General features: G+C 43.7%; 3 protein-coding genes across 6 annotated transcripts; all 3 read left to right on the top strand.

Moving 5' to 3' along the window:
* The first annotated feature begins 39 nt into the window (after nucleotides 1-39).
* BDCG_07793 (phosphoenolpyruvate carboxykinase (ATP)) lies at nucleotides 40-6,290 on the top strand. Its single transcript, XM_045423576.1, has 7 exons — nucleotides 40-835; nucleotides 891-2,867; nucleotides 2,966-3,041; nucleotides 3,121-3,321; nucleotides 3,748-4,302; nucleotides 4,380-4,531; nucleotides 4,600-6,290. The coding sequence occupies exons 2-7, from the start codon at nucleotides 2,086-2,088 to the stop codon at nucleotides 5,300-5,302; spliced, it is 2,469 nt and encodes an 822-aa protein (XP_045278949.1). The 5' UTR covers nucleotides 40-835; nucleotides 891-2,085; the 3' UTR covers nucleotides 5,303-6,290.
* A 6-nt stretch (nucleotides 6,291-6,296) lies between these two features.
* Nucleotides 6,297-8,938, top strand: BDCG_07792. Of its 2 annotated transcripts, XM_045423575.1 has the most exons (4): nucleotides 6,297-6,625; nucleotides 6,690-6,719; nucleotides 6,776-8,122; nucleotides 8,221-8,938. In XM_045423575.1, the coding sequence occupies exons 3-4, from the start codon at nucleotides 7,113-7,115 to the stop codon at nucleotides 8,552-8,554; spliced, it is 1,344 nt and encodes a 447-aa protein (XP_045282293.1). In that variant the 5' UTR covers nucleotides 6,297-6,625; nucleotides 6,690-6,719; nucleotides 6,776-7,112; the 3' UTR covers nucleotides 8,555-8,938. The 2 variants fall into 2 exon arrangements, with proteins under 2 accessions (XP_045282293.1, XP_045278948.1); XM_045423574.1 differs by having other exon boundaries at nucleotides 6,690-8,122.
* Nucleotides 8,939-9,351: 413 nt separating this feature from the next.
* On the top strand, nucleotides 9,352-10,746 carry BDCG_07791. 3 transcript variants are annotated; one of them, XM_045423571.1, is made up of 4 exons: nucleotides 9,411-9,770; nucleotides 10,084-10,303; nucleotides 10,378-10,445; nucleotides 10,630-10,746. In XM_045423571.1, the coding sequence occupies exons 1-4, from the start codon at nucleotides 9,753-9,755 to the stop codon at nucleotides 10,675-10,677; spliced, it is 354 nt and encodes a 117-aa protein (XP_045282290.1). In that variant the 5' UTR covers nucleotides 9,411-9,752; the 3' UTR covers nucleotides 10,678-10,746. The 3 variants fall into 3 exon arrangements, with proteins under 3 accessions (XP_045282292.1, XP_045282290.1, XP_045282291.1); XM_045423573.1 differs by having other exon boundaries at nucleotides 9,411-10,303; XM_045423572.1 differs by having other exon boundaries at nucleotides 9,352-10,303; nucleotides 10,378-10,732.
* Nucleotides 10,747-16,668: the final 5,922 nt, after the last annotated feature.

Raw genomic sequence — 16,668 nt, 5'->3', positions numbered from 1 at the left:
CATCCCATCCCCCCACTTATCCACTCTTTCGACTGCTGAACATCACAGCACCTCGCTACTTAGCTACTTCTGTTTTCATTTCTGTTTTCATTTCTGTTTTCGCAAAGAAGAAGAAGAAGAAGAAGGCCGCCACTCACCCCCAAGCTCGGGACAGAATACGGGAACCAACGGCTGGGGGGATATCCTTGGCTGAAAAAGAATTTGAAGACGATCGATCATTGTTAATGGGGATTGGGATTGTCAATTGATGACTGGACTGCGACGTTGCAGGTGACTGACTGACTTGACTAACTACTGGGCTTGCTCAGCGGGCTGGACTGGACTGGCCTTGGGCTGGCTGGGTTTTGGATCAGACTGAACTGGGCCAAATAATAAATAAATAACTCAAGCCGGCTGAACACCTTGAAGCCGCTAGAGGCTGGGCGGGAGGCCAGACAGTGGAAAACCCGGGGAAAACCCGGGGAATAAAATAAAAAAAAAAAAGAAGGGCGGGAGAACGAAAAAAGAAAACATGGAACCTTGGAAAACTCGCCGGGTAACGTGACATGATGAAAAGCCAGAACTATTCATAGCTTATAACTACAGAGTAGTTACATTTTGTTTCGTTAAGTTAGTTATTAGTTGTAACCGAGAACAACAAGAGAATAGGAATGCTCTGGCTGATGAAATGCCTGAAAGAAAGACGCCAAAAGCTCTCCCGAAGATTCTTGTCAAACAATAACATTTCTAAACTACTGTTGTTGGCCAGCAACCTTGGAATTACTATGACACTCCGAATAAAACCAGGTAAAGACCAAGTAAAGTATATACGCGTCCTTTTTTTAATGGATATCAGGCAAGTTTGAAACCTAGAAATGCAACGAATTGTTCTGATGTGGCGAATATCGTAGGGCCCCTTTCTCTTATAGCCTTCCCTTCCCCCCTTCAAAGTCTCCCGAGGGCCAAGCAAGGCTGTGGCGCAAAACCTTCAGTGGGCCGCGGATTGCCGCGCGGAGAGTGAGTGGAAACGAACAAATCCCCATGTGATATAGAGCATGGGGAAAAGAAGAAAAAGTAAGGAAAAGAAAACGAAAAAGTTCCTGGCTGAGACAAGGATGAGACTGTAGTACTACTGATGGAAACAGATTACCATAGAATTTACAAAGAAATGCGGTATTTATTTAATAGGGAGTCTGATCTTCAATGTTCGGATATAGCTGGTGGTTGTAAGTAACCAAGAGACATTGATACAGATGCTTAGAAGCGGCTTATAGAGTAATAAGTATACATGTACATGTATACAAAACATGTACCTAGCGACCGTCGGAATCGATGAGGAATAATATTAAATAATAGCGAACAGGGAATCACCATACGGAAGCAATAAGACAGGATAGGGCCTCCCTCCTCCCCAAGGACAAGGAAGATGTAATCTTCTTGGGAGATATCTGGATTGAGGGGCACATTCTTCTACATTATTATTAATATCAACTATTATGGATGTACTGTACTCCGTACTCGGTTCAGTTCCATGTCGTCATTCCACGGCGTATTGTTATGCCCAGGCCATCGCATCGGGAGAACTCGGGACCATTCAGCCGCCGTGCACGGGGATTTCATTTGGGCCCGGTTCCGGGTTGCTGGCTCTCTTTTTTGGCTTTCTGGCGCACGGAGCAAAGGGGGAGAGAGAGCTGAGTCCATGTACAAGTACATGTACATGTACATTTACATTTACATACAATAGTAATACATGTAACACTCGTAAGTTAAAGGTGAACGTTACTGACTATATAGTTATAACTCACTCTGTAACTACGGAGTACTCTTGTATTATGATTGTAACTTATTCAATAGTATTATCCTACTACAACCTCCTCGCGGGGACTCACCCACCCGGTATTTCCCGGGCGTGGTGGAGCTCAGGCAAGAACAGGACACAACAACGACTCCAACCAAGAACAAAAAAAAAAAAAAAAAAGAGTTTGCCATCGAGAAGATTGTTGGATTGTCTGCTATTATTCTGATTGGATTTGCGCCAGTCTGAGTCTACCTTCTACCTTACCCTGCCGGGTGTCAGGCACCTGCTGCTGCTTGGTTCGGTCTGCTATGCGCCACACTCTACGCAGCGGGTGCTGCTGCTGCTGCTATGTCTCTCGTCTTTCTCTTTCTGTTTCTACCGGCCTCCGCTGCCCAGTTCCGCTGTCGTCTGCCAATAATAATAACAATCGCCAGCTCCTAACCCTGAACAGTCCCGCTAGTGGTCGCTATAATTACTCCTGTTACTCCTCTTGCTGCTACTACTACGCTGCGTACTACTACAACTACTACTACTCCTGCTACCCGACTGCTACGCGTAGTAATAACAGTGCTAAGACCCTCTCGCCCATCCCGGACCCACGGGCACCGTCGTCAAATAAACCTCGTAGCATTAATATTACCACTGCGTGTTTTCGCCGATTTACGTTTGCTTTCCCGTTCTTCGCCGCCCGCATGGCTTCCGGTTCCGCTTCGGGCGCAGACGCTACTGGCTCTACTCCCCTATCCACGGCTACTCGTGCTGCCATTCATATACCCCCGGATGCCCCCCCTTCGTCGGCTCCCACTCTACCATCATCTTCAACTTCTTTAACTTCAGCTCCAGCTTCTCGCCCCCTTATCCAACCCTTTTCTTCTGCTACTGCTACTACTACTACTACTACTACTACTACTACTACTACTACCTCCGTCCCTCCCAATCTCGCTCCCTTCTCCGACTTCTCCGACTTTGCCAGGCAGCTACAGGCGAAGCAACAGCATTCCAACTACCACTCCACCTCCCTGTCCACCTCTCTTAAAAACATGGTTGCCGCTTCGGTAAACCGCACTGCGCTGCATCCCAGTGGTGTTCAGTATGTTTAATTCCTTTTTTGTTTTTACCTTAATTTGAGCTGTATAAAGATGAAAATTTGTACAAGACAGTAACTAACCGATCGATTATGTCTCCAAGGCCTGGTGTAGGACACACAGAACTCGAGGAGGAACTCCACGAAACTGCCCACATCGACTATGAGCGCGTCTCAATTGTAAGAGAAAAAAACCCCCCTTCATCTTCTTATCACTCACCCTATCACTTGTTTCTATATTCTTAACTGATAACAATAGATTGCCAACCCTGCCGTCGCCTCTCTCTACGAAGATGCTCTGGTCTACGAAACCGGCACCGCCATCACCTCCAGCGGTGCCTTGACTGCCTACTCCGGCGCAAAGACCGGCAGATCACCCCTCGACAAGAGAGTTGTAAAAGAACCCTCATCTGAGAAGGATATCTGGTGGGGTCCTGTCAACAAGCCTATGTCGCCAGAGGTAGGCACTCCTTAATTTTAAATTAATTTTTGTTTTTTTTTTCTTTTTCTTTTCTTTTTTGTTTTTTCTTTTAATGGCGGTTTTCGTTTTCGGGTGGTTCGTTTTTGCCCAGGAAAACCGATCCCTCGGCCCTGCATGATAACCCTTGCAACAACCACGGCGTCAACTCCACTCGCCTGGCTGTTGCTTCTGCTCTGTTGTTGTTATGTAATTCCCTTCTTCAGCCGCTTGTCTCTTGGCTAGCACTGTTTCCCCGCACTTTGGCGTTCGCCGTTTTTGCCCTTGTCGATCCGGGTGGGGCGTGGTCACGTGTCTCTATGACGTCAATATTCCCTCTTGTTTTCTTCCTTTTCCGATTGGTCAATTTGAAGCACCACTGCATAAAATTGCTATGAATATCTTCCTGACAGTAATAAAAACATCCAGGTCTGGAGAATTAACAGAGAACGTGCTGTCGATTATCTCAACACCAGAAACCGCATCTATGTCATCGATGGCTATGCCGGCTGGGACGAGCGCTACAGAATCAGCGTCAGAGTCGTCTGCGCCCGTGCCTACCATGCCCTCTTCATGCGCAACATGCTTATCCGGCCCTCGCGCGAGGAGCTCAAGTCCTTCCACCCAGACTACGTCATCTACAACGCCGGTTCTTTCCCCGCAAACAGATGGACTGAGGGCATGACCTCCGCCACTTCCGTAGCCATTAACTTTGCCGAAAAGGAGATGGTCATCCTTGGTACTGAGTATGCCGGCGAGATGAAGAAGGGTGTCTTCACCGTGCTCTTCTACGAGATGCCCGTCAAGCACAACGTGCTCACCCTGCACTCGTCCGCCAACCAGGGCGAGGATGGTGATGTCACTGTTTTCTTCGGCTTGTCTGGAACTGGCAAGACTACCCTATCTGCTGATCCTAAGCGCGCTCTGATTGGTGATGACGAGCACTGCTGGAGTGACCGCGGTGTCTTCAACATTGAGGGAGGAGTACGTTACCCTCTTACACCTGTGATATTGTGATTATCTTATCTAATTTTTTTTTTTTTTTTCCTTTTTCGTTACAGTGCTACGCCAAGTGCATTGGCTTGTCCGCAGAGAAGGAGCCAGATATTTTCAACGCAATCCGCTTCGGATCTGTGCTGGAGAACGTCGTCTTCGACCCCGTAACCCGGGTTGTTGACTATGATGATTCCACCCTCACTGAGAACACCAGATGGTATGTTCGGACTTTATAAAAAAAGGCTTACCGTTTGCTCCTTCAGGTTTCTAACACAGAATTTGTAGTGCTTACCCAATAGAATACATCGAAAACGCCAAAATCCCCTGTATCGCCGAAGAACACCCCAAGAACATCATCCTCCTTACTTGCGACGCCCGCGGTGTTCTCCCACCCATCTCCAAACTGAACACTGAACAAACCATGTTCCACTTCATCTCCGGCTACACCTCCAAAATGGCCGGCACTGAAGACGGGGTCACGGAGCCTCAAGCCACGTTCTCCTCCTGCTTCGCCCAGCCCTTCCTTGCCCTCCACCCCATGCGCTACGCTCGCATGCTCGCCGATAAGATCTCCCAACACAAAGCCAACGCCTGGCTCCTGAACACCGGCTGGGTAGGCGCCGGCGCCACCACTGGCGGCAAGCGCTGCCCGCTAAAATACACCCGCGCCATCCTCGATGCCATCCACAGCGGCGAGCTGGCCAAGGCAGAGTACGAAGTCTATGACGTCTTCAACCTCTACGTGCCCAAGTCCTGCCCAGGCGTGCCGAGCGAGCTCCTCAACCCCAAGAAGAGCTGGACCGCCTCGACCTCCTTCGAGAGTGAAGTGACCAAGCTCGCTGTGCTGTTCAATGAGAACTTCAAGAAGTACTCGGATGAGGCTACCAAGGAGGTTATCGCCGCTGCGCCTGTTGTGCCATCGCCTGCCAAGGCTGCCGTTGAGGTAAATGGCGCCGAGCCCTCGACTACAAGGGAGAATACGGCTTGACTAGAACGGAAACAATCAAGGAGAGTGTTGTTTAAGCAGAAGTTGCGGAAAGTGTTCCAGTAGGAGCAGGATCCAGGACTAAAACCAGAAAAATATAAAAAACAGAAAAGAAAAGTACACTTCGCGGAAGTCCGGTTTTCTTTCTTGTTGTTGCTATGAAAAGGGTTGCACTTCCTAGCTTAAGCTTCCTTTCCTCCTTAAGGAAGAGGGAAATAAATACAAGCCAACTCTACGTGTTCCGTCCGTGTATATCGGGAAAAGAATAGGACAAAAGAGAACGGAGCAAATAAAATAACAACGAATGAAGAATGAAGAATGAAGATGAGGCAGAGGTAGCTGCAAAAAGCCATCCTTCTCCCCCTCAGCCCTACATAGAATGGTGCTGGGGGCAACACACCCTGTATCCCAAATCTTACCCCATCCTTCTTCTTATTGTCTTTTTTTTTCCCTTTTTTTCCCTTTTTTTCCCTTTTTTTCCCTTGGTGCGCATGTTAATGATTCCAAAGTTTTCTTTTGGTTTTTTTTTCATTTTCCTAGTTTCAAACGGTTCCTTTTGTTATTCCACTTTCACCCACCTTTAAACCTTGTTATTTTCTCATTAATATATATATATTTATTTATATATATTTATTTATTTATTATTTATTTTTCTTTCTCAGTTTGATATTTCTTGCATCAGCTCTTTTTCCTTTCTATTCCTTTTCCTTTTTTTCCTTGATTTTCCTTTTGTCTATATATATATATATATATACGTAAATGTTACATACCTGCCCTGCGTATTTATTCATAAAATAAAATAAATGAACAGTCCATTCAACTGATTGAAGTTGTTAGAATTTTGAGATTTTCGTCCTTTGCAAACTAGGACATAAGAAGCCAAAAAAAGTTTTTTATCTTCGCTAAGGAGTAGCTGCAGATTTATTTAGATGATTGGTTTATCCTATTTAATCGAGTATCAATTCTACATCTCAAGGGGTAAATAACTGTGTCTTATCTTCCCTTTACAAAAATGAGTACTAATAGGTAAGCGTAGCCACTGTCAGTGTGGTTCAACTAATCTGGACCTAACTGCTATAAATTCTCCTTTCTCCTCCCGTCTCTCGCAAGATAACTAGAATTTCACCAAAAATGATCCCGCGAGGCAGCCAGGTCTTGGCTAATCCAGTTCGTTTCACCGAGTGCGGATGTTCCCCTCATCACGTATCTCGTCTCCTCAACGCTGTGGTATGTTATGGTGTGTCTTGGGAAAGATGCCCCAGAGCCCTGGACGGCCGGATGGTGCAAGGAGGAAAAAGGAAACGAGCAGCAATTTATTAATAAGTGGTAACTATGTTTTCCGTTTGTTCTCCCTGCCTGCGCCATGTCTACTCAGCTAACCAGGAAACAGAAGTCGGGACTGTGCAGGGGTATTGCATATGTATGTATATGTATGTACTGTATGTACATACAATTGGCTGATGCATCTCGTCCCAGTACACGTAAATATCAAACGCTGCAGGTGGATTGCATGCAATGGGGGAGTGCTCGTTGGCGATTGTGCATACTTGGAGGCCTCAATTTGCATCTGGAGAATGCAAATAACACAACACAACGCAACAGAAAAACACACCAGCCAGGACAATGAAGGGGAAATAAATCTAATAATTTAATTCTCGCGAGTCGCTAGATAGCAGGCTTTTCTAGCCATTATCCACGTTCTAAACTTTCCTCTCTTAATATACCCACAGGAACACTTACTTCTCTTCCCATTCATTCAACTGTCCATCCGGTCACCTTCCATCCGGTCACCTTCCATACGGCCCCCCCCACGATGGATGATCAATCCCTTGCCCTTACAGTGGAATTACTTCGACAAGACGTTGCGGAAGCCTTTGAAAACCGCAAGGGCAAGCAAGTTGAAGGCGCGGCAAACGACGCAGAACTAGCGCTCCAGCTATGGCAGGGGGAGCTTACAGAAGGCCTAGTGTTCCTTAGCGATCGTCAAATGGCAAAGAGCATGGGCAGAGCTGTGGAGCAGGATGAGCGTGCGATCGTTGCCATTGCGCAGGAAGAGGACACGGCTATAAATGATAGACGAATGGCGCTCAACCTGGGGGGAGGAGTCGATGGGCAGCACGTGCCCAGGCTACAGAGGCGAGGCAGGCGGGAGTTGGACGAGAAAACGCTCCAAAGGTTTTCCCAGTTCAATATCGATGGGTCTCGCGACGATGGCGATGATGATAAGGAGGGCTTTCAAGAAGAATCCAAAAGCGAAGCTTTCGAGGTCAAAACTACGTCACGGGCTGATAATTCGCAGCGAGCGGTCGATGGAGCTCAATTTGAAATAGCTCGATTCGATTGTACGTCGTGCATGGAGTCCAAGGTCTTCTTCGACATCATCGAAACCTCCTGCTCCCACTACTATTGTCGGAAATGCGTCAGAACCCTGTTCGAGCAATCCTTTTCCGACGAATCGCTGTTCCCGCCCCGTTGCTGTCGTGAACCCATTTCTCTGTCCCAAGCCTGCGGATTCCTGGGGAAGCAATTGGCAGAGCGTTTTGAGGAGAAATTGGTCGAACACAACGATGCCAACCGCACGTATTGCTCTAATCCCGTTTGCTCGATATACCTGCCTGCGAAAACTTTTGAACTCAACGTTGCGACCTGCAGGGCCTGCCAGCATACTACCTGCGTGCTTTGTAAAAAGACCGCGCATTCTGGGCCGTGTGCCGATGAAAAATCCGAGGACGCTCTTCTAGATTTAATCCAGACAGAGAAATGGCAGCAGTGCTTTAGATGCCGCAGTGTGGTTGAACTCAGGACTGGTTGCTATCATATCACGTATGTTTCTACCCCCCAAGTCTAACCTACACCCCGTAGCGTAGAGCCTCGCAACATCCACCACTAACGTAACATGCATCATCCATCCATCCATCCAGCTGCCGATGCCGTGCGGAGTTCTGCTACCTTTGCGGAGCAGAGTGGAAGAACTGCAAGTGCGAGCAATGGGATGATGACCGGCTCCTAGAACGGGGTCAGCAGATTGCTCTCCGCGAACAGAGACCAGGAGATGGGCCAGTGAGACCTGCGGACGTGAATCGGGCAGTCGCGGTGATTCGGGAACGTCATGACTGCTTCCACCTCGGCCGCTGGCAACGTATAGATGGACGCCATCGGTGTGAGGAATGCATGTTCCAGCTGCCGAATTTCATTCTGCAATGTCAACAATGTCGGCTGCGGGCTTGTGTGCGTTGTAGACACAACCGCCTCTGAGGGAGGGGTCTATGTATGTATGTCCTGTACGTACATTTACTCAGCTGTCCGCCGGTGGAACCGCGGGTGGGCGGGGGAAGAAGGATCATCAGAATCGGGAATTGCGTGTCTCAACCTCAGATGAATCTGGCCCGAACATGGTCAAGGACAAAATTGTTATTCGGTAGTTGTGGGCTCTATGGAACAGAATGTATTATTCCAGTTAAAATATTTAACTACTGGGCCAGTTTTACCTAACGCTAGCAGCACTTCAAGCTGGGGAGATGACGGATAGAACAAAGTCTAGACTCTAATTACGGCAGCCTATAGTGACATTTGGGTCAAATTGGTATTTTTGATGTTTTTTATACTAAGTGTTACCATGTACACACACACACACACATATTCATTCAATTTATAATCAAACAGAGCTTCTCTTTTATTATAGAAAAATCAACTTTTTCATGCAAAAAAACACTGTAATAATGTAATATGACATTATATACATCTCATTAAATATATTTAAATACTCAGCTCTGCTCTTCAGTCTGTATAACTCAGATCAATCTTCAAATCTTCATTCTTTTTTTCATTCTGTTTTTTTCATATATTCTCTACTTATTTATACTTTTCTGGTGGTGATGGTGGTAGGTGGGTGGTAGAAGACCTGCACAATGCTTGCAGACAGACAAACTTTCATATAAATTTCTATTGATGAGTGCCTGTCTATAAGTGGAATTAAGTAATTACAATTTACAGCAGAAAAACATGACAAAAGCCATTTGACTCAAATGTCACTATAGGCTGCCGTACAAATGTTTCATAGCTTCTGTTTTTCCCTCTTTCTTTCTTTCTCGTTGCTTTTCCTTCATGCTTGATTAAATTGAGGTACAGGTACGACGTACATACTATGTAATACTAATGTACAAGTACATGTACAGTACTTCGGAATAAAGCGAGTCAGTCCATTGGGGTATTCCAGCGACTCGTGGCCATATCCAGGAAGCAATTGTGTTGTGAACAGAGCTTCAGAGTGTGGCTGGCCGAGATAGTTACGTTACCTTGCGGAGTAGTTATTTAATCCGACCGACCGCGGAAACGGGGGAAGAGACAGGGAGCGCGGGAAGTAGTTATTTATTAGTTATTTACAGCTCGCAATTTAAAGAATCTCTGCTGCTGCAGGGAAAACGAGCCGATCCCTGGCTATGCTCGTGTTGAAATGATCTGTCTGTCCTCCGTACGTACTCCAATATGCCTCCGCGGGATCCTGATTTGGGCTTTGTATTGTGGTCATCTATTATATTCCAGATCTCTTGGTTGTTGCGGGCCAGCAAGCTGTTCTTTGTTTGATTGTTGTAGCTTGTTTAAATACTCAAACATCAATTCCTTGAAATGAATGCCTTGATGCAAAAACACGACACAGCAAACAATAATAAACAACGGAGGGACGGATACATATTTAAACGCCATCAGAAAAGGCCAAGTGTTGAGATCAGATCTATTGCTTCAATCACTCCCATCCTAACTCTTCTCAATCCAAAAACCAAAAGATGATCCCATCACTGCTGTCTCTTACTGCTCTCACTGCTCCTCTCCTCCACCTCCTCCTCCTCCTCCACCTCCTCCTTGCTCACTTGTCAACCGCCACGCTGCTACTACACCCAATACCACAGCCATCGAAACCCCAATGCTCCCAGTACTACGAACCCCTCTGCTGCCGCAACTCCTTCCCCCAGATGTATCCCAAGAATGCCGTTTGGGCGTATATGTGTAAGTAAGATCTGTGATCCGTGGGACCCTGACGATGCCTTTCCTCTCTCTAACTCTAGTTCTACATCGAATAGGCCGGGATCCTGAGGGCGGCGGATCATGCCTCCCAACGATTGAGGAACCGCTGTGCTGTCCGCCAGGTGTAAGTTCTCAAATCTGGAAGTGGAAAAGTTCCCATCATTTTCCCCATCCTTCTCCTCTGTAACCACTAGACCATCCCCTGGCGAAGGAGGGAAACAGGGGGGGGGGGGGGGCGGATACGCCGCGAATGCGAATGAAAAAACACATGTGTCTGACGGATTCTTGCCTCGCGACCACATTTACAGCGCCTCGACTACTGCATCAAATTCGGGAGCCCTGCGTTACATGTATAGTAACTTACCCCGTGCCGGAGGTTTTCCCTTGTTCTTTCTTTCTTTCTTTCTTTCTTTTTTCTCTTTTTTTTCTTTTTTTTTCTTTTTTTTCTTTTCTTTTCTTTCTTTTCTTTTCTTTTCTCCTTTTTTTTTTTCGTCCTCTGCTCTCTTTTAGTTTCTATTCCGGGGGTGCACCTGGAAAAGAAGAAAGAGAACATTAGGGGGGGGGGGGAGACCACACCACATCATTACGCACTCCAAAGAACAACAAAAGGCTTCCGATGAAATGGGGTATGCGGTTGATCTCTCTCTCTCTCTCTCTCCCTCCCTCTCTCACGCACACACACCACCACCAAGCATACGTTACGATCCACCACCGTACAGACAGGACAGGACAGGAGAGGGCGGGAGGGAGGGAGAAAACATAAACAACCCAATTCCCAATGTTCTGTCTAATAGGACATATTCCATATTCCGACGAAGAAGTCATAGAAGAAGCGCGTACAGCCCCATCTCCCCACATCAATGCTGGGGTCTGGCAGGCTAAAAGAAATCCAGGGCTGTCGATGGCCCCACAGGAGACGGTGTGCTCGCGGAGTTTTGGAGGCTTTTGCAACACCGCGACATTTCTCGACGCCAGATATCCAACAATGAACCTTGATGATGATGGGATGCTGAGTGCTGAGTTGGTGGGATGGTGGGATGGTGGCAGCGGCAGTCGCAGGCAAGGAACATCTGTCTGATATCTTGCTGCACAGGCATGCTATGCATGCGTTCGGAACACTGTAGGCCAGCCATGTCAATTAATACCGGACTAAGGTCCATTGAACCTTCACGGGAAATATGCGTGGCAGATATTGGTCCGTCTCAGGGGCTGATCAAAGGGTCTGAGGGAAGCATGCTCATTGTGTCTGGGACGAGATCAAAGGAGCTGGGGTAGGGAGGATGTTTTTGTTGAGATACCAACAGTTGAAGTGAAAGCAAAGAGTGTTTATTGTGAATAGGTTTTCCCCTCTTTTCTTAAATAAAAAGGAAAAAGAGTCAAACAGAGTTTGTGTGATCACAGTGTAGTTATGAGATCAATGCCATCGGCATCACCACCCCCAACCAGTCTTAGATAACTATTTATTCAGAACATCAACAGGAAATGACATGTGAGTGTGTTTCTTAACTATTCATGTCAACTAAGATAACCAGAGAGAGATAAAGGGGAGAATTAGAGAAAAGAGAAAAAGAAAAAGAGCACGCCTTAAGTTTTGTAGTTAGTGGAACAAGAAAAGAAGAACCCCAAGCTCTCCAACAAGTTGGTTCTCATCCATATCCCAACCAATTAATTGCCAATTGGCAATTGGCAAAGGGATTCTGCGGGTGCTCTGGCCTCTCTCTGGCCGGGGTCAGGGCCTGGAACATAACATCCAAAGCGGTAGCACGGGAAGAGACGAAATTCCCCTTAACTTGTTTCCCAACGGAAAGGTTGATGCAAAAAGAAAAAGGAAAAAAAGAAAAGAAAAAAAGAAAAAAAGAAAAAGAAAAAAAGAAAAGAAAAAAGAAAAAAACAACAGAAAATGATGATAATACAAGCTCGGCCCCGACTCGGACGAAAAGGATCGGGAATATCACGGGGATTGTTCGGGTGGGGGGGGTGGTGATGGGATCAGGGAGTGCCCAAGCTAGGCGCGGGAAGCTGGACTCCACCCCCACCTCTCCTTTCCTCAGGGAGGAGGAGGAGGGGGGAGGAGGGGGGAGGAGGGGAGGAATGGTTTGGTTTGGTTTGGTTTGCTATCTACTGCGTAGGCATGGGTTGGTTGAATACGGTGCGTAGCGGACATGGTTTATCGCCAGGGGAATCTGCAGTGGTGCCTGAAATCTAGTTCTCCTTGAGCAATAATAATAGTTAATATATAAGTTAGTTAGTTACGTTACGTTGCATTTCCCTGCCCTTCAAAGTATTTTTAAGTTTCAAGTAAAGAAAGGAAAGCCAACTGGAGAGGGAGCTATTTAACATTAGTACAATCCATGGGAGCAAAGGAGGATGGGGCCGTTTTGAGCCTGTGGTCTGTAGCTATTGTATATGGGTTGAGCTAGTTAATAATTTGCGGAGCGAAGCGAAGCAAATATATGATGAAAACCCTGGTCATTAAAAGTGGAGAATTTCCTTTTTGGGGTTCTTGGCGCGAATACAGCCCACTGATTGGTGTAGAATTAAGCGAAGCGCAATCCCGTGACATTGCACTATGACTTCTTCTACACGCCCACAACGCGTTCATCTTTCATCTCATCAATTATATCATCAACCATACCATCTACTCTGTACAGATCCTTGAATAATAGATCACGCATCTCATCAACTACCTACTCCGTACAGATTCTTGAATACAGATCCTTGAATAATCGATCACGCATCTCATCAACTACCTACTCTGTACAGATTCTTGAATAGATAATGCATCTGATCAACCACCTCTCATAGATTCTCAAGAATGGATAATGTGTCAAAAGCCTGCGTTCGCTGCTTGCAAAACCAGTCTCTTGACCAATTCATTTCTTTACAGCATTCTACTACTTCTACAGCTGTCTGTCTTCAATGCCACACTCAGAGAACTCAGGTATTGTAATCTTCTCTTATTACATCTTTTCTATCACTGATTATCTCTTTACACTGTGTAGAACTGTAAACAGATACATGCAGTGAAATCAGATTTTTCTACAGTCACAGATTCTGTGATAAATGAGCCTGAACTTCTCTCATCATCTCAGACATGCTAACACTTCATACAATTAACAGCAGTCTCTCAAGCCTGTGAACAGTCTATTGAAACAGACATGTTATCTGAGATTAAGTTTTATCACTGTGAGATTCATAGTTCTGATATGTCTTCATTGACAGCAGTCTGTAAAAAGAAAACTGTCATTCAAAGAGCTCACTGTGTTATCAGGTATTATAGAGAACATCTCTTATTAACTTCATTCTTAACTCAATTGAGAAAATGACTGCAGCTGCTATCTTTGATAATTAATTTATCTCTCAGTTCTGCAGATCTCTCTTCAGCCTTTCATCAATTATCTGTGTCACTCTTCAACTCATTTTCAAGTCAATCTCATTTCACTTTTACAGACATGCTTTCACTGCAGACATCTTTTACATTGTTTTTCTTACTCTTAACTTCTTAAAGCTCTGTTTCTCAGAGCTCTGCAGATCTGTTCATTAATTAACTTAATAGAAGAGTTAACAGTCTCTTGACATTTCAGCACTCTATATGACTCAAAAGCTTAATTGATACATCAAATATAGAAGCTCTTATAATTCTTCAGAAATATAATCAGTTATAAGCTGTAATTGTCTCAGACTCTTCAATGAATCTTCAGAGTTCTACTTATCTTACAGATTCAGCTGTTAATTCTGATAATTGACAGTATATGCAGAAATTTCATCATGCACTTGAAGATTTACAGATAGAGATCTGTAGCTGTTGTCAAATTCACTAGTTCAGAATGAATCTTTAAGATGATATTTATACTCATTGTCATACTATTGATTTGAGACAGCTGTCTGATAAGCTGTTTTTATTCTCTTAAGAGAATAATCTTAATTTCAGTAATCTTGATTCAGATCTTCCTGTTCTCAGTCAGATTGAAGAGATGTTAATTTCACACATACATGTCTTCATTGAGATCTGTCAAGTCAGAGAACATCAGTATAAGTATAAAGATTATATTATTAACTTTCTTAGAGATACTGACTGTGTTTATAACACTCTCTTACTTCTTTCTAAGAATCTTGATATTATTATATTGAAGTCTTTAAATTCAAATACAGATCTCTGCTTACAATATCAGTTTCACTGAGATTTCATAATTTGTAAAGAAGCTATTACTCAATGACTAACCTATCTCTGTAAAAATCATCTCAGTTATCAGAATATTGTGATTGACAAAGAGACTTGAAATCAGTTATCTGAAAATGAAGATGTCTCTGATCAGATTCCTTTTCATGAGCTTGATAAGCAAGAATTGACAGTTATTGAGAATGAGAATTATTTGAATCTTGATAACTTGAATATCTCATCTGAATACTCTGATGTTTCAGATCTTTTGATCTTACAGTTCAAAGTTAAGCAACTTCATCATGAACTTGAAATGCTACAGTGAGAACAGATTGATCATCTCACTCTGCCTTTGATCTGTAATACATTACTTAGTGAGTTTAACAACACTCACTTACTCTTTTCTTAAGCCTTTTCAACACTTTTCTCACAAGATAAAGCTGAATTCATTCTCTCTAGATAAAGAACAATTAGTCTTGCAGATTATATGCAGTTTCTTCTTAAATATCATAACAGCTGCTTTGCCTGTTATAGTCATTTTCAATATATTCTTTTCAATTCTCTATTCTGCAGATAGATTAATAATCAGGGCTGCTTTTTCTATAATCAAACTGATTCTTTTATTAAGAATCTCACTCTAGAGAAGCTGTAGACTGCTTTTACTGCTGATACTTCACAATCTGCCGCAATTTTGAATTCACTTACATGGTTTGCAGAGAGTCTTCATGAAACCTGTTCTTTTTGAGATGCAAAACATCATCAGCTACAAGCCTATGTTCAAAATATCAGATCTCTGCATCTATTTCTTACTCTCTCAGCTGCAGATTATCACTGAGATGATCTGATGCATCACTTCTCTGACTATATCATTTAAAAGTGCGGCACTGATCTTGAGAGGTTGAAGTTTGTAAGAGATAGTATTCATGACTATCTCACTATAGTTATACATTACTTTCATCTACAACTTGCAATCTTCAAGGAAAAGATCCTAGGCCTGAAATTCAAAATCCTAGATCACTGAACTCATTACAAGTGGTAAGACCACAGATCAGTGCACTCACATAGTGTATTTTAATGTAAGAATGCACTGAATCCCAAACTTGACATAAATGAAGACTTTTATCAAGCCTTTGCTAACTACTGAGGCCTCATTATTACAGCTGAGAATTCTGAGTCTAATCACACTCAGTCTGAAGATACACAGTTATTTCTTTCCCTCAGTCATTCTGATCAGATGAATGTTATTGAACATTTATCTGCAGTTCTCAATTATATTCAACATCATCACTGTAGTGAAAAGTACTGTATTTATAAACACTGAGTCACTGATAATCTACATTACTGATTTCACTTCTCACATGAATGCTGAACTGACTGTGCTATTCTCAAATCTTTAAGTAGTAGATATTACTGGCTGCATCTCTGTTATAATAACTCAATTCTCAATAACTACAACAGATTGATTACAGTTAGCTGGCTAGTAAATACTGACATTGCTCTCTACACTGACAGCTGTGCCATTCTTGATTATCTGTCTAAGTACATTGTCAAGGCTGAAACAGACACAGAATTCTATCATCAGATTGTTCAATAAGTGATTTCAAGAGTCAGTTCAAGTCACTCACTGCTCTCTACAGTTGTTAAACTTATGAATCAGCTCATTGATGAGCATGATTAGTCTGCTCAGAAGATTTATCATCTTCTTTTAAATCTTTCTTTATAAATGAGTTCTCATGAGTCAATTGCAGTTGATTGTCAGCTCAAATCTCAACATCATCATAGCTATATTCTTGAATCTGGTGAATTACAACATGATTCATTCTTTTTGAAAAAATATAAGCAGCAGTTAACTGAATTTGAAGATCTTTCATTTCTTGAATTTCTTCAAACCTTTTCTCACAGTCATCAAATTAAGAGATATCTTCATATAAAATCTCAAGTGTTGATCTACTTTCCTGTTTATCAGTTTAAAACTGATTCAGAGAACTATGCTCATGTCAAACTTCTTCTTTATCACTCTTTTCATTAAATTGAAGATCTCAAGATTGTTGATCTTCTCACTTCTTGACTCTCTTTTACAGAGATCTTTAATTATTGCTGTCTTTCTCATAATCACTCAGTTGATGCCTATGATGAAGACATGCCAGAATCAGAACCTGAGTTTGAAGATGATCAGAATAATGAAGAG

Source organism: Blastomyces dermatitidis (genome assembly GCF_000003525.1).
Source record: "Blastomyces dermatitidis ER-3 genomic scaffold supercont1.9, whole genome shotgun sequence".
NCBI lineage: Eukaryota > Fungi > Ascomycota > Eurotiomycetes > Onygenales > Ajellomycetaceae > Blastomyces > Blastomyces dermatitidis.
The sequence above is the reverse complement of the archived record's forward strand: the minus strand, read 5'-3'. Positions and strand labels throughout refer to the sequence as shown.

Coding starts and splice junctions, on each gene's coding strand:
- BDCG_07793 (XM_045423576.1), top strand. CDS start 2,086: ATGCGCCACACTCTACGCAGCGGGTGCTGCTGCTGCTGCTATGTCTCT. Junction 4,303..4,379: donor TCTTCAACATTGAGGGAGGA/GTACGTTACCCT, acceptor TTTTCGTTACAG/TGCTACGCCAAGTGCATTGG. Junction 4,532..4,599: donor CTCACTGAGAACACCAGATG/GTATGTTCGGAC, acceptor CAGAATTTGTAG/TGCTTACCCAATAGAATACA.
- BDCG_07792 (XM_045423575.1), top strand. CDS start 7,113: ATGGATGATCAATCCCTTGCCCTTACAGTGGAATTACTTCGACAAGAC. Junction 8,123..8,220: donor ACTGGTTGCTATCATATCAC/GTATGTTTCTAC, acceptor CCATCCATCCAG/CTGCCGATGCCGTGCGGAGT.
- BDCG_07791 (XM_045423571.1), top strand. Junction 10,304..10,377: donor TGCCGTTTGGGCGTATATGT/GTAAGTAAGATC, acceptor TACATCGAATAG/GCCGGGATCCTGAGGGCGGC. Junction 10,446..10,629: donor CGCTGTGCTGTCCGCCAGGT/GTAAGTTCTCAA, acceptor CCACATTTACAG/CGCCTCGACTACTGCATCAA.